Here is a 23804-nt window from a genome sequence, read left to right as displayed (position 1 = left end):
GATGGCCCTTCATATGACAGCCTCCCCTCCTCACTTCTCTCTTGGGTATCTTTAGAGGGAGTTCCATGAAAGTGCTGCCCTGTATGGGAGTGGTTGAAAGACATGACAGGCAATTTGGCCTCGGACTGGTGAACCCCTCCCCAAAGGGGCTAAATTAAACACCTCTCTCCATGTGGCTTTGTGTCACCCACACCTTCCTTTTGATTCATGCTGCCTACCACATTTACCCCAGCATCTCTACTAACGACTGGTTTCCTCTTTTTTTTTTTGAGATGGAGTCTCGCTCTGTCGCCCAGGCTGGAGTGCAGTGGCCGGATCTCAGCTCACTGCAAGCTCCGCCTCCCGGGTTTACGCCATTTTCCTGCCTCAGCCTCCCGAGTAGCTGGGACTACAGGCGCCCACCACGGCGCCCGGCTAGTTTTTTGTATTTTTTAGTAGAGACGGGGTTTCACCATGTTAGCCAGGATGGTCTCGATCTCCGGACCTTGTGATCCGCCCGTCTCGGCCTCCCGAAGTGCTGGGATTACAGGCTTGAGCCACCGCGCCCGGCCGGTTTCCTCTTAAAGTCATTTCCTCATCATCTGATGATAGTTGGTGAAATTAACCTGAAATATATGAAATTCTCATGTCATTGTTTCTTCTCCCTTCTCCTACCTGCACCTCTCCCACCCCCAGAAATAAATAAAACAAACATTGGAGACAAAGCATGAGTGGTAACAGAGCCAAAGAGATTTGGAGCCAGAGGTGCTGGGTCAGGGTCCCATCCTCGCCATTTCTAGCTCTTTGATCCTAAGCAGAATTTAACCTTTATTTATTTATTTATTTATTTATTTATTTATTTATTTATTTATTTTCCTATGGGAATAATTATACTAAAAATGCCTACCTCAGGATAATTGAGAGGTTCAGATGATATTTTTCAGAGTGCCGTTGTTACTTTGGACAGTGGTTTTGGCTTTATCTGTTTGGTTGCCACTCATACGTCATCTCCAAGGTAGAAACTACTAGAAAAGTGTCTGACGTGGTCCAGCTCCACACCAAGGTATCTAACTGATGGACTTCAAGGAAAGTGGAGCCCGGCCTGGTTATAGTTTCCAAAAACATTCCTGGGCTCAGAAGTGCTGAAGAGCCACGTTGTGTGCACCTTCAAACCCTTATCTTTGTCTCTTCCTTCTTCATATGTGGCCACCTTGAGAAATCAAGGTGTACTACGTGTCCTGCCTACTGGCAAGGCAACTTCCAGGCACAGCCCCACAGCGGAAAAAGTTCTGGGACATTTAGCCTATCAGCTGCGGTCTTCCCACAGGGCTCCTGCAGCCTTCTTCTCTGTTCTCTGCTCACGTGCAAAGTTTGCCTTTAAACCCACAGATATGAATACTTACTAGAGTGGGTTCCTCCATATCCTCACCTCCATATGTCAACATACAGGGTTTAGGCAGTGCACATTTCAGACACCTGCAGGGAGGTAGACAACCACTGTTTTGTAAGCATTGATTGCCTTCTCTCTCTCTCTCTCTCTCTCTCTCTCTCTCTCTCTCCTCTCTCAGGGTCTCACTCTGTTGCCCATTAATAGGAGAGCAGTAGTGTGATCATGGCTCAGGCAGCTTTGAACTCCCAGACTTGAGATCCTCCTGCCTCAGCCTCTAGTAGCTAAAACTACACTGCATTTGGCTGATTTTTTTTTTATAGGAACAGAGTCTTGCTGTGTTGCTCAGGCTGGTATTGAACTCCTGGCTTCAAGCAATCCTCCTGCCTCAGCCTCCCAAAGTGTTGGGCTTACAGGTGTGAGGCACTGTGCCTGGCCTGATTGGTTGTTTAATGTGCAGTCCCCTGGGGGTCTTGTTAAAAATGCAGATTCTGATGCAGCATGTCTGAGATATGGCCTTGGAGCTTGGGAGCTCTAAGGTCCAGCCCTCCTTGGACCACCCTTTGAATAGTGAGGCTCCAGGAGATCCCACAGGCTTCCAGATCTGACACTTCTGAGCTTCCTAAACTCCAGAGCCAAGCCCCCAACAGAAAGTGGGATCAGAGGCCAGGCATGGTGGCTCACACCTGTAATCCCAGCACTTTGGGAGGCTGAGGAGGATGGATCACCTGAGGTCAGGAGCTCGAGACCAGCCTGGCCAACATGGTGAAACCCCGCCTCTACTAAAAATACAAAAATTGGCCAGGTGTGGTGGCATGCACCTGTAATCCGAGCTACTCGGGAGGCTGAGGCAGGAGAATCGCTTTAAGCTGGGAGGCAGAGGTTGCAGTGAGCCAAGATCACACCACTGCACTCCAGCCTGGGTGACAGAGTGAGACTCCGTCTCAAAAAAAAAAAAAAAAAAAAAGTAGGATCAACAGTGGTCCACTTCACCTCTTTCCCTGCTAGCTTGAATTAAGAGAAAGGTATGCTTCTTCCAGTAAGGCTTTGCCATGTCCCCAGGCAGCACTAAACTCCTCCACTTTCCCCTGGGTAAACCCGAGGCAGTGGCCAATCTCATTGAGAGGCTCTCTGAAGCTGGCGCCAGTTTCCTTCCTGAGACCTCCACCCACAGCTGAAATTGCCTCCAGACTCTGCTGTCTGCATTCTCCCAACGACCAAATTAGCATGGCAGAAATGCATCACTGCAGCCTTCCAACTCTCAAATTACTTTGATGAGGCAGAATCTCTGCCTCATCCCAGATGTCCCCAGAAAGGGTTGGGCATGGTGGCTCATGCCAGTAATCCCAGCACTTTGGGAGGCTGAGGCGGGAGGATCACCTAAGGTCAGGAGTTTGAGACCAGCCTGACCAACACAGAGAAACCCTGTCTCTACTAAAAATACAAAATTAGCTGGGCATGGTGGCGCATGCCTGTAATTCCAGCTATTTGGGAGACTGAGGCAGGAGAATCGCTTGAACCCAGGAGATGGAGGTTGTGGTAAGCTGAGATCTCACCATTGCACTCCAGCCTGGGCAACAAGAGCAAAAACAAACAAACAAAAAAAACAGATGTCGCCAGAAAGGAAGTTGTTATGGGCACCAAATGGTTGTCATAAAATTCATATTTTGTCGTTCCCCTTCCCATAGCTGGTGGCCTTCAAAAGAGTATTTTATTGTCTCTCTCCAACAATGTGGGGGCCATTTGTAGGAATCACACACATAGGCAGCTGGGATTTTGTGAGGCTGAGCACGTCAGATTTTAACATTGGTGGTCTTCAAACACGTTTTCCCAAAAGTGGAACCACCTCGGGCAAGGTCTGGCGCAGCCCACCCAGCTAACAACCCTCCTACCCAGTTTGTCCCTGGAGGGGCAGTGTCAGGGCACGGCCAGCAGGGGGCAGCGCGAGCACACAGTCAGAGCCGGCTCACGGGATCCCAACCCTGTGGCTTCTTCCTCAGGAAGCCACTGAGTTTTCTTATCAGACGGGGTCCTTGAGCTAAGGCCCAAGCCCTGCTGACCTTTGGGACGACCCCAGCATCCCATTCGGGTTTGAGTAGGAGCTAAGGCTGCCCCAAGAGTCTTCTGCTCAGCATGTGCCTGATTTCATTTATATATTTAGAGCTGCCACAAATTCAGAGTGGGCCTGGGCTGTGTCCAGGAGGGCACCTGGCATCTCGGGGCTGGGGGGAAGATGGGAGTCAGTGGACAGGGATCAACCAGTGTTTCCCTTAGATTTGGGACCCAGGTCTTGAGGAACAATTAGAACTATATCATGAAAACGTAAAAGATACCCATTCTTTTTTTCTTTCTTTCTTTTTTGAGACGGAGTCTCGCTCTGTCACCCAGGCTGGAGTGCAGTGGCACGATCTCAGCTCACTGCAACCTCTGCCTCCCGGGTTCAAGCAATTCTCCTGCCTCAGTCTCCCAAGTAGCTGGGATTACAGGTTCCCACCACCAAGCTCAGCTAATTTTTGTTGTTGTTGTTTTTGTTTGTTTGCTGGTTTTGAGACAGAGTTTCCCTCTGTCGCCCAGGCTGGAGTACAATGGCGTGATCTCGGCTCACTGAAGCCTCCACCTCCTGGGTTCAAGTGATCCTCTTGCCTCAGCCTCCCAAGTAGCTGGGATTACAGGTCCCCGCCACCACGCCTGGCTAATTTTTGTATTTTTAGTAGAGATGGGGTTTCACCATGTTGGCCAAGCTGGTCTCAAATCCTGACCTCAAGTGATCTGCCCACCTTGGCCTCCCAAAGTGCTGGGATTACAGGCATGAGCCACCATGCCTGACCAAAAATACTCATTCCTTTTAATTATTTAATTCAGCCTCATCACAACCTCCTTCCATCAACACCTCCACGTGGGTCACCAGTGCCCTCCACCTTGGCAAACGCTAGTCTCTATTCCTTTCTCACAGGACCCCAAAGCACCATTGACAGTTCTCGTACTTGAAATACCTTCTTAGCTCCAGATGTTCCTAAGCGATCTCTCAGGGTGAGGCCCCTTCTACCAGAGCAGCTTCACTCTTTTAAGTTGGTGTTGTGTTTTGTTTTGTTGATACAGGGTGTCCCTCTGTTGTCCAGGCTGGAGTGCAGTGGCGGGAGTGCATGGCTAACTGCAGCTTCGACTTCCTGGGCTCAGGTGATCCTCCCACCTCAGCCTCCTGAGTAGTGGGGACTACAGACGTGCACCACCATGCCCAACTAATTTGTGTATTTTTTGTAGAGGTGGGTTTCACCATGTTGCCCAGGTTGTTCTCAAACTCCCAAGTTCAAGCCATCCTCCTGCCTCGGCCCGGCAAAGTGCTGAGATTATAGGCATGAGCCACATGCCTGCCCTTTTTAGGTTTAAATACCAAGGTTCCATGTGAGATTTGGTTTGCAAAAAGGAAGCCTCAACTTTTGGGACAAAATCCTCACTGGTTGATCTCCTACCCTTCTGCCCATAATAATTTGCTATGATTCCTCCTCCAGCCTGGGAGTCCTATGTAAATACCATTTTCGTTTTCATGGATTTTATGACCATGGATTGTTGACTGTGAATGTTATAAAGAAGGAAGTTTCTTGGGTAATGAGCATACACTACAAACCCTAGTAGTGAAAGAAAGTATGTAAGGAATAAGTGCATATACCCACACACACATATATATACATTGACATATACATGAACATGTACACAGCCTCACTGAAAAGCAAGAAAGAGAACTCTCAGTGGATCAGAGAAATTCCCAAAGGTGTGAAAGCAGACAGGACTGAATTGAATCCATAGTCCAGAAAACGGTTGGAATATCCTGCCCCAAAAGGTAGGTGCAGCACTTAGGGTGCTTCATACCCACAAAGAATGGAGGTGACCCTACAGGCAAGAGCAGACAAGTCTTGGGTTGATTGACTGGGACACCTTGGTGGGAACAACAGGGCCTCACCTACTGCCACTAGCCAGCCAGTGTCTGCTTCCATGTGGGAAAATGAGTGTAGCATCTTAGAAAAAGTATCTGTCAGTGCTTAGGAGACGCATGCCCAGAAGAAGCCAGCACTTCCCCAAGAGGGAACAGCACGCTCAGCAAACGGCATCTAACAGGGATTCTCACCTACAGAAATGAACACACACCCGAAAATCATCAAGCACTTGAGGAAAGCCAACTCCATAGAAGGAAAGCATTTGTATTTGTCAAAATATGCAGATTTGGGCCAGGCATGGTGGCTCACAACTACAATCCCAGCACTTTGAGAGGCTGAGGTGGAAGGATGGCTTGAAGCCAAGAGCTGAAGACTAGCCTGGGCAGTACAGCCAGAGCCTTATCTCTACCAAAAAAAAAAAAAAAAAAAAAGTAAAAAATTAGTTGGGTGCAGTGGCATGTGCCTGTAGTCCCAGCTACTCAGCAGGCTGAGGCAGGAGGCTTGCCTGAGCCCAGGAGTTTGAGGTTGCAGTGAACTATGATAGCACCACTGCACTCCAGCCTGGGTGACAAGTGAGACCCTGTCTCAAAAAAAAAAAAAACAAAAAAACCCGCAGATTTGGAAAGTGTAAGTTCATCACTGTAAAGTGCTTGAGAGTGAAGACAAAAAGAGAGCTTTAACTCTATAACTTGAGGACTGAGTGAGCTCAGAGAAGATGCCACCTATGAATCTAAGTAGAGCCGTCCATCCAGGCAAGGGGACGGCAGGAGACAGCGTTTGTTGGAGAGACCCCCTCTCCCGGACAGATGGAGGGAAAGTGACTGCCACCCTGGAAAGAGGTCCGAGTTCCTGACCATCCCACACACGCCAGACTGTACCTCACCAAGGGGAGCAGGCCACCCCTGAGTGAAGCCACTTCCAGGCCTCCTCCACCCTGAAATTCTGTGTGGAAAACCCCTCGCCTGCCTAGGGGCCACCAGGACTGCTGTGTTTGCCAATCATTTGAACATATGTCCTCCCTCTTTTATCTTCTTTTATTGCATTTTTGCTAGGAGTGGGGGATATTTTAACCCAGGCTCCTTGCCTGTTTTCACAGACTCTAAGTCGTAAAACTCTGTTACAAAGGAAATGATTGAGAAAACGAATTAGAGTCTTCGAAATACAACCTCACACAAAAATCACTGTCTTAAAGCTTCAAGGGCAGCTGGAAATATAACTACCCCCAGTTCTTCTTGTTCAAAGGAATTCCCCCTCCTTTATTCCCCATCCCCCACCTTGAGAACAGGGTGACATCTGAGGTCACTCAGGCTTAGGGAGTCTAAGCGGGGACCACAGTCATCTCAAGCAGCCCTTTCCTAGCCTTGGGTCCAGGACAGTTGAGGAGAGGCCCAGGCATTCTAACTACAGTTCAGCTGGCAGGAGATGTTTTCAGAAGGCTGTGTTCTCAGCTTGGGCCCGGGGGCCAAAGAGCTGCTCAGCAACAGCTTTGCCATCATACTTGGGCAGCGTGCCCCCAAAGTCAGAGGGCAGGATGTTCTCATCAATCTCCTGGTAGAAACCAGAGAGGTCCTCCCCGTGGACAAAGACCTGCAGGGAAGCAAGGGAGAGAGAGAGCTGAGCAGGAGGAGGTGCCCTAAGGATGAGGGTTGAGGAAGGAAAGGGGCAGGAGGACAAAGCCCCATCGTGTGCAATCTTTGCCTGGCGACACCCCTCTCCGCAGGTCTCCATATTGGGTGTCAGTGGGATCCACGTAGCTCAGGACCATGGTAGAGTGTGAGGAGGGCTCAGATGGGGCCCCACCCTCGGCCCTCTTGTCTCATTGTCTGGGCGGCCCATGTACTCACCCTCTCAAGCAGCTTGCTCTTCAAGAAGGGCTTGACCACATTGTAGGTCGTGGTGAAGTACCATGGCTGGTGGATGAAGTGGATGGCTTTGAACCGGGCTGGGAAGGAATCCTGCAGTGACAGAGAGACATCCCATTCCCCATGGCCCTGATGACCTCTGAGGCTCCCACTCATCCCTGCTGCCTCTCCTCATGGCATAGAACAGACTTGTCCAACATCACAGGGCTGCCCTGGAGAAGGGCCCACTGAAGGTCCTATTTCCAGGCCAGCAACTAGGGATCCCTGGCTTTACTGTGGCCCAGACTGCAGGGAGGAAGCCCCAAGATTCATATGACCCAACCCTCTCCCTGCTGATGCAAATAAAACCAGGAATTAGGTCAAGAAATGAAAGTAGCCTTTCTTGGCCTTTTGGTGAGTTGTTTCAAACCCGCTTGCCTGCCGAAGGGACTGCAAACTATTACAAACCACAGGAACACTCTTTTTTTTTTTTTTTTGAGACGGAGTCTCGCGCTGTCGCCCAGGCTGGAGTGCAGTGGCCGGATCTCAGCTCACTGCAAGCTCCGCCTCCTGGGTTCACGCCATTCTCCGGCCTCAGCCTCCCGAGTAGCTGGGACTACAGGCGCTGCCACCTCGCCCGGCTATTTTTTGTATTTCTTAGTAGAGACGGGGTTTCACCGTGTTAGCCAGGATGGTCTCGATCTCCTGACCTCGTGATCCGCCCATCTCGGCCTCCCAAAGTGCTGGGATTACAGGCTTGAGCCACCGCGCCCGGCCCAGGAACACTCTTATCATCCCTCATTGTCCATCAGCCCCTCCCATGACCTCCACCTCCCACCCCTCCTTTCCCAAATACGCAGAGCAGATCCAAGATGGCTCTAAGAAAGGACTCCTGACATGTCAGCATATATAGGAGTGAATTATCAGAGGGTTAGTGATATCCCTTTCTCGGGGTGAATCCACATTCAAAGAGAGGCAGTGCGACATATGTGGACAGACAACATGGGATTACAGGTCAGAAGATGCAGGTTCAAGTCTGGCCTCTGCCACTTGATTACTGTGTGACCTTGAGATGTCACTTAAATCTCTGAGCCTTCGTTTCCAGGTTTGAAAAATGAAGCAGGGAAGGAGGGAAAGAATGCTCTCAAGAAGTCAATGGAAAAATGAAAGTGAATACTTGGCAAACTGTCAATCACTATGCAAGTGCTTGTGGTTGGGACTGTGACTGTCACTGCTCTTTATGGCATGAGGTGGTCCAAATTCTCAGGTCCCTGCAAGCACCATGAAAGGAGGCCCAGCCTCTCAGCCTCCCCAGCTGTGGGAGGCTCCTGTGGTATAGAGCTCTAAGCCTCACCTGGAGCATGTCCACCATCTTCCTGAGATCTGAAGTGCGGAGACTAGCAGCCTGCTGCATGGTAAAGCCCTTGAAGTTCTCAATGATGCAGAATCCATTAATTTGAGTTTCCTCATTCTCCAGCAGCTTCTCCAGGATGAAGCAATATGCCTGCAAGATCTTGGGCACAGAGAGAACAGGCTGTAAGACCTAACCCGCAACAATAATTAAGGCTTGAGGTCCTAAGGGGAGAGCTAATTGGTACATTCTTCATTCTTCATTGCTGCAGGCTTTGATCTCGGACGTTCCACTTCTGTGAATGTATACCAAGAAAATAAGCTTGAATGTCACATCCATGGTTAGAGGCCAGAAGGTTTATCCCAGTACTCTTACAATAGTGGGAACGTTGGAGACAACCTAAACATCCAACAATGGGAACTGGTGAAATTATGGTACATTTATGCCATGGAATGCTCTGGAACAATTAAAAACAATATAGAAGACTAATAATACAGGAAAATGTGCATGATATATTATAGTAGAATATAATACCATTATTATAAGAAAAATGTGTGAGCTGGGCATGGTGGCTCACGTCTGTAATCCTAGCACTTTGGGAGGCTGAGGCGGGTGGATCATCTGAGGTCAAGAATTCAAGACCAGCCTGGCCAACATGGTGAAACCCTGTCTCAACTAAAAATACAAAAAAATTAGCTGAGCGTGGTGGCAGGCACCTGTAATCCCAGCTACTTTGGGAGGCTGAGGCAGGAGAATCACTTGAACTTGGGAGGCAGAGGTTGCAGTGAGCCGAGATCATGCCACTGCACTCCAACCTGTGTCAAAACTCTGTTTCAAAAAAAAGAAAAATGTGTGTGCATGTGTGTGTGTGTATGTGTGTGCATACACGTATAAAAAGATTGAAAGGATGTCAATAGTAGAGCTCTCTGGGTAGTAGAATTGCAAATGATTTTAAATTTGTTTGTAATTTTTTTTTTTTGAGGTGGAGTCTTGCTGTGTTGCCCAGGCTGGAGTGCAGTGGTGCCATCCCGGCTCACTGCAACCTCCGCCTCATGGGTTCAAACGATTCCCCTGCCTCAGTCTCCTGAGTAGCTGGGATTACAAGTGCCTGTCACCACGCCCGGCTAATTTTTATATTTTTAGTAGAGACAGGGTTTCACCATGTGGGCCAGGCTGGTCTCGAACTCCTGACCTCAGGTAATCCACCTGCCTCAGCCTCCCAAAGTGCTGGGATTACAGGCATGAGCCACTGCGCCCAGCCAATTTTTTGTATTTTCTAAAATGAGTAGATATCACTTATGTAATAAGAAAAAATATATATTTAAGTCTCTTCTGTAATACACACAGATATGCAGGTGTGCGCTTCAGCTCTACAGCGTGTGTCTTATTTAATGGGAAAACACTACAGGCATCCTTACTAAGATCAGGAATTAGATAAGGATTTCACCATCTCTGCCACCATTTAATTCTATGTTGAACGTACTAACCAATGCAATCAATTTGTTTGGAAAAAAAAAAAAAAATCAGGGGCATGAGAAGTGGAAAGGGAAAAGAAAAACTATCTCCTCTACTTACAGATAGTATTATAGTATACTTAGAAAACCCCAGAGAATCCATTATAAAACTAACATAAATTTTAAAAGAGTTCAGTAAAATAGGGGGATATACAATTAAAAAACAAAAACAATAACCTTCATTTATACAAACAATAACCAACTAGAAGATATAATGGAAGAAGGAGCCCCATTTTTAGCAATGACAACAAAATTAATACCTAAGACAAATTTAATGAGAACTGTGCAGGACATTGTGAGGAAAAAATTTTAAAAACTTTTTATTTTTCAGAAACAGAGTCTCTCTCTGTCCCCCCAGCTGAAGTGCAATGGCACAATCATAGCTTATGAAGAAACTTTTAAAACACTCCTGAAAACTCGAAAGTTGACTTGAATAAAACAGAAGGCATCTCACATTTGTAGATAGGACAACTGGCCAAGAATGTGACATTCTGAAAGAAGCCAGTTCTCCCCAAGCTTGTTATTTACGTTTAATATTATCCCCAAAAACATACTCCTAATATTTCTCCTAAAGCTAGACAAATTAATTCTAAATCATAGATCATAGGGGAAAATGAACATGTAGAAGTAGCTAGAAAAGCCCCCCAAAAAGCAGAGCAGTAAGGACAAAACTAGCCCTAACAGATCAAACATGCCACAAAATCCCTATCATCAAAACAGTATGATATTGGAGTATGAATAGATAAAGAGGCCAATGGAACAGAATAGAAAGTCCAGAAAGAGACCAAGTACATATGAAAATATAAAATATGATAAAGATGGCATTTCAAGTCATTGAAAAAAGATGGACTTTTTAATAAATTGTGTTGGCACGACTAGATAGCATTATCTAAAATTAGTTTGGGTTGGGTGCAGTGTCTCATGCCTGTAATCCCAGTACTTTGGGAGGCCGAGGTGGGCAGATCACTTGAGCTCAGGAGTTCGAGACCAGCCTGGCCAACATGGTGAAACCACGTCTCTACTGAAAATACAAACATTAGCGGGGCATGGTGGCGTGCGCCTGTAATCCCAGCTACTTGGAAGGCTGAGGCGTGAGAATCGCTTGAACCCAGGAGGTGGAGGTTGCAGTGAGCTAAGATCATGCCACTGCACTCCATTCTGGGTGACTACAGCGAGACTCCATCTCAAAAAAAAATAAAATAAGTTTGTAGCAGGTTTTTTTAAAATTAAAGGAATATTTTTCAGGCTCAGTGGCACATGCCAAAGCTCTCCCAAGACAAACCCTAATTCCCCGACTTGGGGCAGCCCCCTTAGCGGCTCAGACAAGCAAAATTGTGTACATATATAAGCACAAAGAACTCGGGCTCCTAAATAGACTGGAACCTGTGCTTTCCAGAATCTCTTCCAGCCTATAGTCCACTAATCCTTGTTCTTTCTGTTGCTATCAGCTTTTAGCATTTGGCAGGGCAGCCCCCAGCTCGTGGCACACAGCTGTTACCCCCGCTTGGCACTTGGCTGGGATACCCACGAAGAGCCATGTATTATTGACCATCAAGCCCCACCTGCAAAGCTGCTGGGTTTTCCAGCTGCCCTGGCACATCCTAGGACTTCTCTCCCTGCCTGGAAAGGGCTTGGTGGCAGGTGGCTGCCCACCTTTCCCCCTCTACAGACCTTGCCTCCTGGGGAACCAGAAATGAGGGCTCAGTAGAGGCCAGGGTTGAGGGAGGGAACCCAACCCATGGGGTGGGAGCCAGGCAAGCCCCCACTAACCTCATCGAAGGTGATTTCTTGACTTTGCCAGTTCTCAATGTTGAAGAGCATGACCACTCGGCCATACTTGTCCCGACTAGAGAGGACACCAGGGTAGCCAGCTTCAATGGTACAGCGGACGGCCTCTGGGGACAGGCTGTCAAAGAGCTCAGGGTACTGCAGCCGGAAATTCACATAGCCTGGAGGAAGGAGAGCAGAGGAAACCCCTCAGGGAGCCATCCCATCCCTACCCCATCCCACCTAGTGGGACTCAGAGACCTGGCCTCCTGCCTGTCTCTTCCACATGTGTCCTATGTGTGACCAAGCTGGCTACTCAACCTATCTGAGCCCCATGTTGCCTCTCCAAAAAATGGGATCTCGATATTGGCCTATCTATTCTAGATAGTCTAGATAGTGGCCTATTTCACCAAATTGTTGTGGCGATCAGATGATTCAAGGTGTAAACATCATCATAAGCTTGTGCAAACATGAGGCGTAGTCCTAAATATGAGGATAAGCATTACTTGTTATTTTCTTCCCCATGGGGACAAGGCACAGGGCACAGGATAAGCTGAGTGGTGAGGTGTGCACAGGGCTGGGGAGAAGCTCCCAAGGAGAATCCAAACCCCAAGCAGGACACAGAGCCCTTCCTGATTCCAGCAGCACCTCTACAGTCCATAAACTCCATCCTTACCCATCCTGAGCAGTTCCCCACCTCTGTGGCCTGCACCACCAAACTTGAGCCCCTAGAGGAGCTGGGCACATCTGCCAAGAGACCGCCACATCCACTTACTCACTGCTCTGGAACACTCCAGGCACCTCCCACCGCCTGGCTTGGTCTTTGCTGTTCCCTCTGCCCCGGCTGCTCTTCCCCACAGATATCTCATTTCCTTTGGGTTTTTCTTCAAAAATTCCCTTTGCACTGGGACTTCCTTGGCCACTTTATCTAAAACTTCAACCCCTCAAGACTTTATATCCACCTCCTTAATTTCTTTCCTTATTCCTTACCATTATTTAACCCTATATAATTTTACTTTATTTATTGGATATATCGTTTCCACCATTAGAATATAAGTTCCACCAGGGCAGGGAACTCTTGTCTGTTTTGTCTCCACTGCATCCCTTGGCCTAAAACAGTTCTTGGCACAGCATGGCCCTGAATTACCATTTGGAGAAGGAAGAAGTAAGAAAAGGAAAATCATTAGCCTGCAGAGGGTCCGCTCAGACCCCATTTCCCTCCACCAGTGCCCAAGATTTGATTTCCTGAGGGACCCCCTTCTTTTTTTTTTTTTGAGATGGAGTTTTGCTCTTATTGCCCAGGCTGGAGTGCAATGGCACAATCTCAGCTCACCGCAACCTCCGCCTCCCAGGTTCAAGCGATTCTCCTGCCTCAGCCTCCCAAGTAGCTGAGGTTACAGGCATGCACCACCACGCCTGGCTAGTTTTGTATTTTTAGTAGAGGTGGAGTTTCTCCATGTTGGTCATGCTGGTCTCTAACTCCCGACCTCAGATGATCTGCCCTCCTCGGACTCCCAAAGTGTTGGGATTACAGGCGTGAGCCACCGCACCCCGCCGATGATTTCTTGAGGCATCCTGTCTTCATCCAGCCAGCAGTGCCAGGGCAGTTCTGTCCCCAGGGCTCATTCCCAGGTCTGACACCATCTTCAGTTCCACTGCACATGGGGCTTAGGTAACTGCCTTCAGCGAGGCACTATCCACCTTCCTGCAGCATTCCAGAGCCAAAGCTTAGGTTCCCATGGTGGGGTTCTGGAGCGGAAACTCCTCCCCTCGTCAACCAAATGGGGTACCCAAATTTTACTCATTGAATCCCAAGACTGAGAGAGAGTTGGGAGGACTCTGACCTCTAGGAATCTGCTCCTGACACATTTCATTCATTCATTCATTCATTCGTTCATTGTCAGAGCTGACCCACTTTACAAGTAAGGATATGGAGGCTCAGAGAAACAGACTTGCCCACAGTATGGAAGCGGGCCTCTTCAGTGCCTAGGTGAGAGTGGATACCATCCTCATGGCCTCCTGTCCTCTCAGGGCCGTCCCTTCAGCGCGGGCCTCACCTCTGAGCAGCTCATAGGCACGGCCCACGTTGAACTTTCGCGCGCGGATGAAGCGCAGGAAGAAGCCGCTGTCCTTCTCTTGCATCCTCTCCGCCACGGCCACGGCCAGCTCCTCCCCCGAGGCCGCCTGCGCCTGCACCATCTCCTGCAGCTCTCGCACTGCCTCCTCCCGGGTCTCCTCTCTCTCATTCAGCTCATCCTTGGCCTGGAACAGGGTGGGGTGTGCATGAAGTTAGACTTAGGTGCGGGTGAGGGGTAGGACACACAGGTGATGAGTCTCCTGCCAAAGCTGAGGGGGCCCAGAGGTCTGCAGCTGCAGCCCTTGCTCTTCTGCCCCAGGGGCAGCATCTGTACTGGCAACACCTGAGATTGTTGTGTGTGGAGAGAATTTGGTCAAACTGTTCATCCTGGATATTTGCAGAATATGGCCAACAGTCTGAATGTTTCTAAAAATGACTGCCTACACTCACTAAGCCTTTCCCTAGCAACCTAAGTCCCTTAAATGCATTGTGTTTTTCTTTTTTTTTTTTTTTTTTTTGAGACGGAGTCTTTGCTCTGTAGCCCGGGCTGGAGTGCAGTGGTCGGATCTCAGCTCACTGCAAGCTCCGCCTCCCGGGTTTGTGCCATTCTCCTGCCTCAGCCTCCCGAGTAGCTGGGACTACAAGCGCCCGCCACCTCGCCCGGCTAGTTTTTTGTATTTTTAGTAGAGACGGGGTTTCACCGTGTTAGCCAGGATGGTCTCGATCTCCTGACCTTGTGATCCGCCCGTCTCGGCCTCCCAAAGTGCTGGGATTACAGGCTTGAGCCACCGCGCCCGGCCTGCATTGTGTTTTTCAATCTGCCACAGACCATCATGGTTGGCGTTCTTATCCCCATCTCTCAGATGAGCAGACTGAGGCTCATAAAGGTGAAGATATTCTTGCTCAAGGTCCCCCAGAGAGAAAGGAGTGGAGCTGGGACTCCTTTTTTCATCACTTCACTCTGCTGCCTCCCAGGCTCCATTCTGATTTTTTCAAAAACACAGCTCTCCAGCAGATGGCAGCCTGCCGCCTGCCCAGAGCCTCACATTCCTCCCCTCTGCTGGGTCAGGAGAGCTCCTCCCCACACCTCAGACAGCCCTCTCCTGGGACAGCATGAGGAGGGAAGGGAAAGGAGGGGGAGTAAAGTGTGAAGGAGCTAATAGCACCTTTCCCTTGAGATGCCCAAGGAAGCAGAGATGGAAGCTGGGAGCCCAGGCTCAGTTCAGCCACTTCTCATCCTCCCCGGCAGCCCTAAGACAGCTCTGTCAGCCTCCACAGAGCACAGTCTGACCATCTCTGAGCTAGTCCGCCAACCGTCTTTCACAGGTACAGAGGGCAGGACCCAGAGATGGAAAGCAATCTGCTCAAGGTCACACAGCAAGCTGAAAGTAGGTCTGGTTCTGGAACTCACGTCTCTTGCCTGTCTAGCAGCGGCAGCATTTGGATGCTTGTTCCCCGGGGCCATTTCCAAACCAATGCTGGTCATATTGAGTCTAGTTTAGAGTCCCTAGTTCCAAGGCTCTGGGCTGTAGTCTTGGGTTGGGCTGGCCTGGCTGGGTGTCTGGTCAACCCAGTTGCTGCCATAGCTGTGACCACCAGGAAGGACCCTAGAACAGGCCAGTCTATCAGGTCCAGGATGATCTGGAGTGCCAGGGCTAGACCCTTTCACAGAACAGAGAATGCGGTCATGTTCCCCTCATGTTGCCTCCCTAGGCTGCTCCTCCCCGCACTGTCAGCCACCTCACCTTCTGCAAGGTGTGGCGGGGCAGCTGGCTGCACGGGCCAAAGACAGGTCCATGGTCCTTGGTTGTGAGCTGCTCCAGTTGGGCACGGAGCTCCTGTTCCTCTTCAGGTACCATGCGGAACGTGCCCACCTGGGCAAAGAAAGGAAAAACAGGAACAGCCAACCCCATCAGCCTGAGCCAGCCATGGGAATGGGCCTGTTTAGACATTTAATTTTTTTTTCCCAAGGTCATTGTTAAGCCTTCTCCTTTTGTGGGGGTCAGGACCCACACAGAGGTTATAGGAGTGTGTGCCTATATTCCTGGGCAGAGCAGAAGATAGAGAAGTGAGGAGGGAGGGAGAGGGAAGAGAGGGAAGGTGGGTGGAGGGGAGCCCGGGAGGACACGGTACTTACCCCTTCTGACATATTGCCTCTGGAAGACACAGAGTCCTTGGAAAAAGAAGGGATCTGCTTTCTCTGTCCTGGCCTCTCCAGTCAGCCCCTTCCCTAGGATAGGAAGTCAGGGCTGCAGGGGTTAGAAAAACCATTTTGTTATTGTCTCAGAATAGTGGATCTCAAACTTTCAATTGCATCAGAATCACCCAAGGCATTTGTTAGAAATGCAGGTGTCTGGGCCCCAACTTCCATGATTCTGACTCTGAAGGTGCAGGCTGGGACCTAGGAATCTGCAATTTAAAACACATCCTGGTGGCTCTGAGGGAGATGGCTCTTGGGCTACACTTTGGGAAACACTGTTTGGACAAGGCACAGACACAAATAGCTCAGTCCTCAGATGTTACAAGTTGGCCCTGCCAGGAAAAAAAGTCTGGCTCTATTCTCAATGACACGATCACTGCAGGATAAGGCAATCTCTCCTCTCTCCTGTGGCCATCCTTCTCCAGCCCAAAGGGGTCCCTCAGAAACTTCACAGCCTAATGGATGGCCCTTTCCCCAATGCATTCGTTCTCAAGATGGGTGATGACCAGTTACGTAAGTACGTAACCATGAAACTGGAAGTGTGTTCTGTGCTTTGTGATGCACTAAGTACTTTCAAATCCACTCTCTCAGACCCAGGGTCAGCATTATTATTCCCATTTTACATAGGAGGAAACAGAGGAGGGGAATAAGTGACTTGTCCAAGGTGACACAGCCAAAAAATAGCCAGGGATCAGGACTCAGACCCAAGTTGTGACTTCCTGTCAGCACCAAGAGGCAGCCTGCTGTGGCGCAAAAGTCGGACCTGGGTTCAAGTTCTTCTCTTCCACTTGCAGGCTGTGTGATTTAACCTCAGTCTTGGTTGTTCCCTGTAAAGTAGGATGGAAGGGTTATGAGATGTAGTTAAATAATGGACACATAAGTAATGCTTGGTTACCAGAACAGATCCCATTCATGGACCACATGACAACCTGCTTCCCCAGTAGGTATTTTTGGAGACAGCTCTTCTGTTTCCAGGTTTTCTCTCCTGCCTAAATGTCCTGCCTAAGTGCCTTCAGGAACCTTTCACCATCCTGCTCCTACCTGTGACCAGGTTCCATGGTCAGTTCAATCAGCTAGTCACAATTGGTAAGTGACAGAGCTGGGACTTGAACCTACGCCTGCCTGACACCAAGTCTTTTTTTGACACCTAGAGCCAAGACATCTGCAGGCAAAGTCCCTAGGAGAGCTGGCATCATAGAAACCTTTAAGGTTAGGGAGACCTGGGTTTGAATCAGGCTTTGTCAGTTACAACTTGTGTGACTCTAGCAAGTTATTTAACCTTTCTGGGTCTCAGTTGCCTCATCTGCAAACTGAGGATAATAACAGTACCTACCAAAAAGAACTGTCATGAAAACCGTATAATTCCTGCAATGCTCCTGGCACAGTGTCCTGTTCTAAAACATAGTTCCCCTTCTCTTTCTTAGCTACATATTGATCATTACCCTAACTTGCACAAAGAGACTTGGAGGACCCCCAAAGAGTATCTGAGGGTCCCCCATTTCCTGCTCCTTCCACTCCACAGCCCCAGCAAGCACAGGGAAGTTCTGGGGGCCATAATCCACCCACAGGAACCAAATCTAAGCCATCTTTCTGGCTGGTAGATGTCCAGATAGGTGGGCACAGAGATAGACAGACTGAAATGCTGCTGTGCTATCAGTTGGGTTTTGCTGGAACAGGAATGGAAATGGAGAGGCTGACAGAACTGCCCTGGGGAGCCCAGACAAAAGGGACAGTGACTGGACACCCCCAGCCAGTTGTGCAGACCATCAGAACGAGATCCGAGATCTTAGGAATACAGGGTTCAAGTCCGTCCAGGAACTCTTTTCTAAATATGCCCAAGCTGTTAACTTTGAGTTTTAAAAATACTGATTTACAAGCTGTACACAATGAAAAAATGCTTATCCCTCGCACCATGCCAGTGCTATTCCCTGCCATCTCAGGTTGCCAATGAAAATACAGAATGCCCAGTTAAATGTGAACTTTTTGTTGTTGTTTGTTTGTTTGTTTGTTTTTCTGAGATAGAGTTTCGCTCTTGTTGCCCAGGCTGGAATGCAATGGTGCGATCTCAGCTCACTGCAACCTCTGCCTCCCAGGTTCAAGCGATTCTCCTGCCTTAGCCTCCTGAGTAGCTGGAACTACAGGTGCCCACCACCATGCCTAGCTAATTTTTTGTATTTTTAGTAGAGACAGTGTTTCTCCATGTTGGCCAGGCTGGTCTTGAACTCCTGATCTCAGGTGTTCTGCCTGCCTTGGCCTCCCAAAGTGCTGGGATTACAGGCGTGAGCCACTGCACCTGGCCTACATGTGAACTTTTTTAATACTAAAAATGTATTTGCTGTTCATCTGAAATTCACATTTAACTGGGTGTCCCGCATTTTTATTTGCTAAATCTGCCATCAAATTGGTCTGGCTCAACCTGAAGCATGGCCAGGTGGTTTCGGTTTTACAGGCAGCTTGGGATGTGGTCTCCCTGCTCCCCTGAGTCCTCACCCCAGTCCTGGGCTCCCTGGCCCAGGCAGGCCCCAGGTATTGACTTACCTGCCAGGTCAGCAGCTCCTCCTTGGGGCCACCTGGTACCTGAATGTCCTGGAGCTCTAGAGGTTGCCTCTGCTGGAGGCGTGGTCCAGTCAGCAGGTTGGGATTAGTGTGTCATGAGGAACTTCTCACCGCCCACAGTTTCCGTTAAATCGGGCTCACAGGAGGCCCAGAGTGGGGCAAAGGAAGACCCGGAGAGAGATGGGAGAGGGGAGAGGCCTGGGCCTGGCTGGAGGCGCATCAAAGCCCTCTTTTGTGTGCGGCTGCTCTGGAGTTCCTGCTCAGCCATGTGGAAGCCCGGTCGTGGGGCTGGGATCTGGGCCAGTCCCATTCCCTCTTTTCCCTGCCCTCTTTCTCCTCAAGATCCCAGGGTGGGGTTGCTGAGAGAGCACCCCTTCTCCCCCCGCCCCAGGGTAACAAGAGGTGAAGGGAAATTGTGCATGTGATTACATCTACAGTGGAAGCTCCAGCAAATCCAGGCCTATTGCCCACCCCTCTCCCAGTCAGCAGGACCTGGCATGGTAGTTTTCACCTCTGCAGTGAGTGGGATCAGTTGGGAAATGTGGCTGGTTAAGGCCAAGCAGGGAGAGGATAAGACAGGCCGAGCCTCCTTCTGGGCAGTGTGGTGCAGCGAATGGCATGCCTCGGAACCAGACTGCCCACTTATAAAGCCTCGCTGGAGCATCTTCTGGCCATAAGACGTGACTTCAAAACTCAGTGGCTCAGTCTCCTCCTCTAAGAAGTGGAGAAAACTAGAGGACCAGGCTCATGACTTTAGTGTGGATGAAATGGCAGTAAAGTGCTTATTTCAGGGGTTTAGCTGCCTGACACTTAATAAGTCCTCTGGAAAGGTCAATTACTCCGAATACAGAATCAATAGGCACCTAACTGGAGGGAACGTATTATTCAACCCTTTATACAGGAAGAAACCCCTCTGCAGCCTCTCAATGGGTACCTGCCCAGCCTCTGTTTCGCTATTCCACTGGATGAGGAGGAGGTGATTCCTGTAGAACATTTTCCGTCTAGGATTCCAAGGGCAGGAAGCTCCCTGTTTCCATTACTGAGGACTCTCCTTGTTTAAAAACTCAGTGTTGGTTTGAGCCCCAAGCAGCTTCCTGTAATAACCACCCTTGGTCCTAATTTTGCCTCCTAGAGGTGCCCAGGACAAGGTCAAGCTCCCCTGCACAGGTCACTCTCCAGAATCCAACCCCAGAAGTGCTTTTTTATTTTCCCTGGACATAGTTCTTGCTTTTCCACCCATTCCTACTTTGACAGGTTTGGGATTTCTTCTCACCTTCCCATTTCCTGCTGAGCCGTTCCTCCAGAGCAGGCTACAATGCCTGGTGCTTAGATCTTGGGGTACACTTCAGTCACCTTGAGCTCTTTGTTTCCAACAGCTCTTTCCCTGGGCTCCTACTCTGGCTGCTCTCTGGGTCTTGGGCTGTTTCTGTCCCAAGTCCTCTGTGGAGCTGGGGATCCTTCATTTATGTCATTCTTCTTCCTGGTGGTCTAGTCCTGTGCTGTCTTATACAGTAGCCACTAGCCACATGTAGCTTTTCATCATTTGCAATGGGGTAATGCTAGAGATTGGGTCTCACTATAAAAAAAATTTTTTTAATGGGGTAATACGACCCAAGAACTAAATTTTTGGTGGGGGCTGGCAGGGGACAGAGTCTCACTACGTCGCCCAGGCTGGAGTGCAGTGGTGCAATCTCAGCTTATTGCAACCTCTGCCTCCCAGGTACAAGTGATTCTTGTGCCTCAGCCTCCCAAGGAGCTGGGGTTACAGGCGCGCACCACCACGTCTGGCTAATTTTTGTATTTTTAGTAGAGATGGGGTTTCACATGTTGGCCAGGCTGGTCTCAAACTCCTGAGTTCAAGTGATCACACCGACTTGGCCTCCCAAAGTGCTGGGATTACAGGCGTGAGTCATTGTGCCCAGTCTCACATTTTTAAATTTATTTGATTTTAATTAACTTAAATGTAAATTTAAAAACTAATACTGGATTCAGTTTTTTGAAAACTTATAAGTAGGTTTAGAACAACTTAGATGTGTGATCCTATTTTTTTCAACTGTAAATTTTGTGATGAAGTATTTCTCATAAGAATTTAGAGTCCCAAGTGAGATGTGCTATAAAGTACCTAAAGACTTAGTACAAACAAAATAATGTAAAATATCTCATTAACACTTTTTATAAGGCTTAATGTTCTGAAATTATCATGATCATGTTTGTGATATATTGGGTTAAAAATATATTAGAGTTTGTAATCCCAGCACGTTGGGAGGCCAAGGCGGGAGGATCACTTGAGGTCAGGAGTTTGAGACCAGCCTGGCCAACATGGTGAAACCTAGTCCTTGCAAAAAAAGCAAAAATTAGCTGGGCGTGGGGGCAGGCACCTGTAATCCCATCTATTCGGGAGGCTGAGGTAGGAGGATCACTTGAACCTCGGAGGTAAAGGTTGCAGTGAGCTGAGATCACACAACTACCTCCAGCCTGGGTGATGGAGTGAGACTCCCTCTGAAAAAAAAAAAAAAAAAGATACCCATACACACATAGGAGCTAATTTTGCCTGTTTCTTTTTTTTGAGACTGGGTTTTGTTCTCTCACCCTGGCTAGAGTGCAGTGGCATGATTATGGCTTACTGCAACCTCGATCTCCCTAGCTCAAGTCATCTTCCTACCTCAACCTCCTAAGTAGCTGAAACCACAGGAGTGCACCACTACATTTGACTAATTTTTTTTTTTTTTTTTTGGGGGGGGGACAGAATCTCACTCTGTCACCCAGGCAGGAGTGCAGTGGCACAATCTCAGCTCACTGCAACCTCTGCCTCCCGGGTTCAAGCAATCCTTCTGTCTCAGCCTCCTGAGTAGCTGGGATTATAGGTGCCCACCACCACACCCAGCTATTTTTTTTTTTGTATTTTTAGTAGAGGTAGGGTTTCACCATGTTGGCTGGGCTGGTTTCGAACTCCTGACCTCAGGTGATCCACCTGCCTCAGCCTCCCAAAGTGCTGGGATTACAGACAAGAGCCACCATGCCCGGCCATTTTGTTTGTTTGTTTGTTTGTTTTTTGTTAAGACAAGGTCTTACTCCGTTGCCCAGGCTGGTCTCAAACTTCTGGACTCAAGCGATCATCCCACCTTGCCTCCCAAATTACTGGGATTACAGATGTGAGCCACCGCGCCTAGTCCTGTTTCTTTTTTTTAGGGGTAGGCTCTCTCTCTGTCGCCCAGCCTGGAGTACACTGGTATGATCATAGGTCACTGCAGCCTCCAACTCCCAACTCCTCTACTCAGGCAATTCTCCTGCTTCAGTCCCTTGAGTAGAAAGGACTATAAGCAAGCGCTAACCTGCCCAACTAATTGTTTTTGTTGTTGTTGTTGTTGTTGTTTTTTGTTGTTGTTGTTGTTGTTTTTTTGAGATGGAGTCTTGCTCTGTCGCCCAGGCTGGAGTGCAGTGATGTGATCTCAGCTCACTGCAGCCTCCACCTCCTGGGTTCAAGCAATTCTCCTGCCTCAGCCTCTCAAGTAGCTGGGACTACAGGTGGGCACCACCATGGCTGGCTAATTTTTGTATATATTTTTAGTAGAGACAGGGTTATACCATGTTGGCCAGGCTGGTCTCGAACTCCTGACCTCAAGTGAGCCGCCCGTCTCAGCCTCCCAAAGTGCTGGGATTACAGGCATGAGCCACCACGCCCGGCCTCAACTAATTTTTAAAATTATTTTTTGTAGAAATGGGGTCTCACTATATTGCCCAACTCAAACTCTTGGTCTCAAGCTGTCCTCCTACCTTGGCTTCCCAAAGTGTTGGGATTACAGGCCTGAGCCAAGGCACCTGGCCCACCTGTTTGTTTTTACTTTTTTTGATGTGATATTAGAAAATTTAGAATAACATCTATTTCTCATGGAGTGTGCTGGTCTAAACCTTGCTACTGCTCAGTGTGGTCTAGAAACCAGCAGCACTGGCATTACCTGGGAGCCTGTGGGAAATGGAGAGTCTCAGGCCCTTCCCCAGAGAGGCCAAGTCAGAGCCTGGATTAGATTAGGGCCCACCCTAATGACCTCATTTTAACTTAATTACTTAAAATTACTTATTTTTTAGCCAGAATGGTGGCACAGCTCTGTAGTCTCAGCTAATGGGGAGGGTGAGGAAGGAGGATTTCTTGACTCCAGGAATTCAAGGCTGTAGTAAGCTATGATTGTACCTGTGAACAGCCACTACACTCCAGCCTGGGCAACACAGTGAGACCCCGACCCCAAAAAAATTTAAATAAAAAATAATTTTAACGGAGTTTACCAGGTATAATAATTCCTATGCACATAAAAGTTTGAAAAGCACTGCCCTAGAGAATGTCTGCCCTTCTGCTGTTCCTGGCTGTGCCCAACACAGTGGCTTGCCTACCTGTCACTTCCACCAGCTGGGAGGTTTGGTGGGGAGTCAGACCGATGACTGCCCTCACCCACCATCCTCTTCCTCTCTGGGACAGGCAAGTGGAGGCTGGGATGTGAGTGAAGGCAGAGAGGGAGGGTGTCCTGTCCTGATTCTAGGTCTGGCCCTGCCCAGTACGAGCCACTGACCCTCTTAGGCCTCAGTTGTTTCACCTGTAAGATGCCACATGGGCCAAACTGCATCCATCCACTCCCCACCCACCCAATCCATATGTGGAAGCCATAACCCCCAGGGCTTCCGAATGTGACTGTTATTTACAGATTGTGCTTTTAAAGAGGCAATTAAGTTAAAATGAGGTCATTAGTGTGAGCCCTAATTCAATATGGTTGGTATCCTTATAAGAAGAGGAAATTTGGACACAGACAGTTACAGTGGGAAGACCATGGGAAGACACAGGGAGAGAACGCCACCTACAAAGAAAGGAGATAGGTCGCAGAGGAAACTGATTCTGCCAACTCCTTGATCTCAGACTTCCAGCTTCTAGAACTGTGAGGAAATGAATTTCTGTTGTTTAAGCCACCAGGTCTATGGTACTTTGTGATGGCAGCCATAGCAAACGAATACAGATGGGATGATGGTTTTTTCCCCAGGTACTTCACAGAGTGCAAGTCTCCTGGGAGATTATGAGAATGAGAGCCCAGGCCACCCCGTGGGAAGGAACCATGAGGGCTCAGAAAAGGCTCTGTCAATGCTGGGTGATAGACTCCGTCACAAAGAACATTCCTGTGCACCAGGAACACTTTTGAGTTAATGGCCCAGCCCTGAC

At 48.8% G+C, this 23804-nt stretch overlaps 1 protein-coding gene across 7 annotated transcripts in view; it reads right to left on the bottom strand.

The window, feature by feature from the left end:
- Positions 1–1106: 1106 nt before the first annotated feature.
- The window catches only part of RLBP1 (retinaldehyde binding protein 1), a 104157-nt gene continuing 81459 nt past the window's right edge, over positions 1107–23804 (bottom strand). For 2 of the 7 annotated variants that reach the window (XM_017960920.1, XM_017960918.3), the window contains exons 3-10: positions 16812–16875; positions 15986–16097; positions 15594–15722; positions 13829–14033; positions 11775–11953; positions 8494–8652; positions 7143–7253; positions 6312–6885 (exon numbers count right to left, since the gene is read on the bottom strand). In XM_017960920.1, the coding sequence (XP_017816409.1) occupies positions 6727–6885; positions 7143–7253; positions 8494–8652; positions 11775–11953; positions 13829–14033; positions 15594–15722; positions 15986–15997 (954 nt within the window). In that variant the 5' untranslated portion in view covers positions 15998–16097; positions 16812–16875 and the 3' untranslated portion in view covers positions 6312–6726. Of the gene's footprint in view, positions 1456–6311; positions 6886–7142; positions 7254–8493; positions 8653–11774; positions 11954–13828; positions 14034–15593; positions 15723–15985; positions 17396–18586; positions 19204–23804 lie in introns of those variants that run through there. The other 5 variants (XM_009210899.3, XM_021940847.2, XM_031668370.1 and 2 more) reach the window with 5 other exon arrangements.

The sequence above is a fragment of the Papio anubis genome, chromosome 7, assembly GCF_008728515.1.
Source record: "Papio anubis isolate 15944 chromosome 7, Panubis1.0, whole genome shotgun sequence".
NCBI classification, from domain to species: domain Eukaryota; kingdom Metazoa; phylum Chordata; class Mammalia; order Primates; family Cercopithecidae; genus Papio; species Papio anubis.
This window is presented reverse-complemented; position numbering and strand designations above follow the sequence as displayed.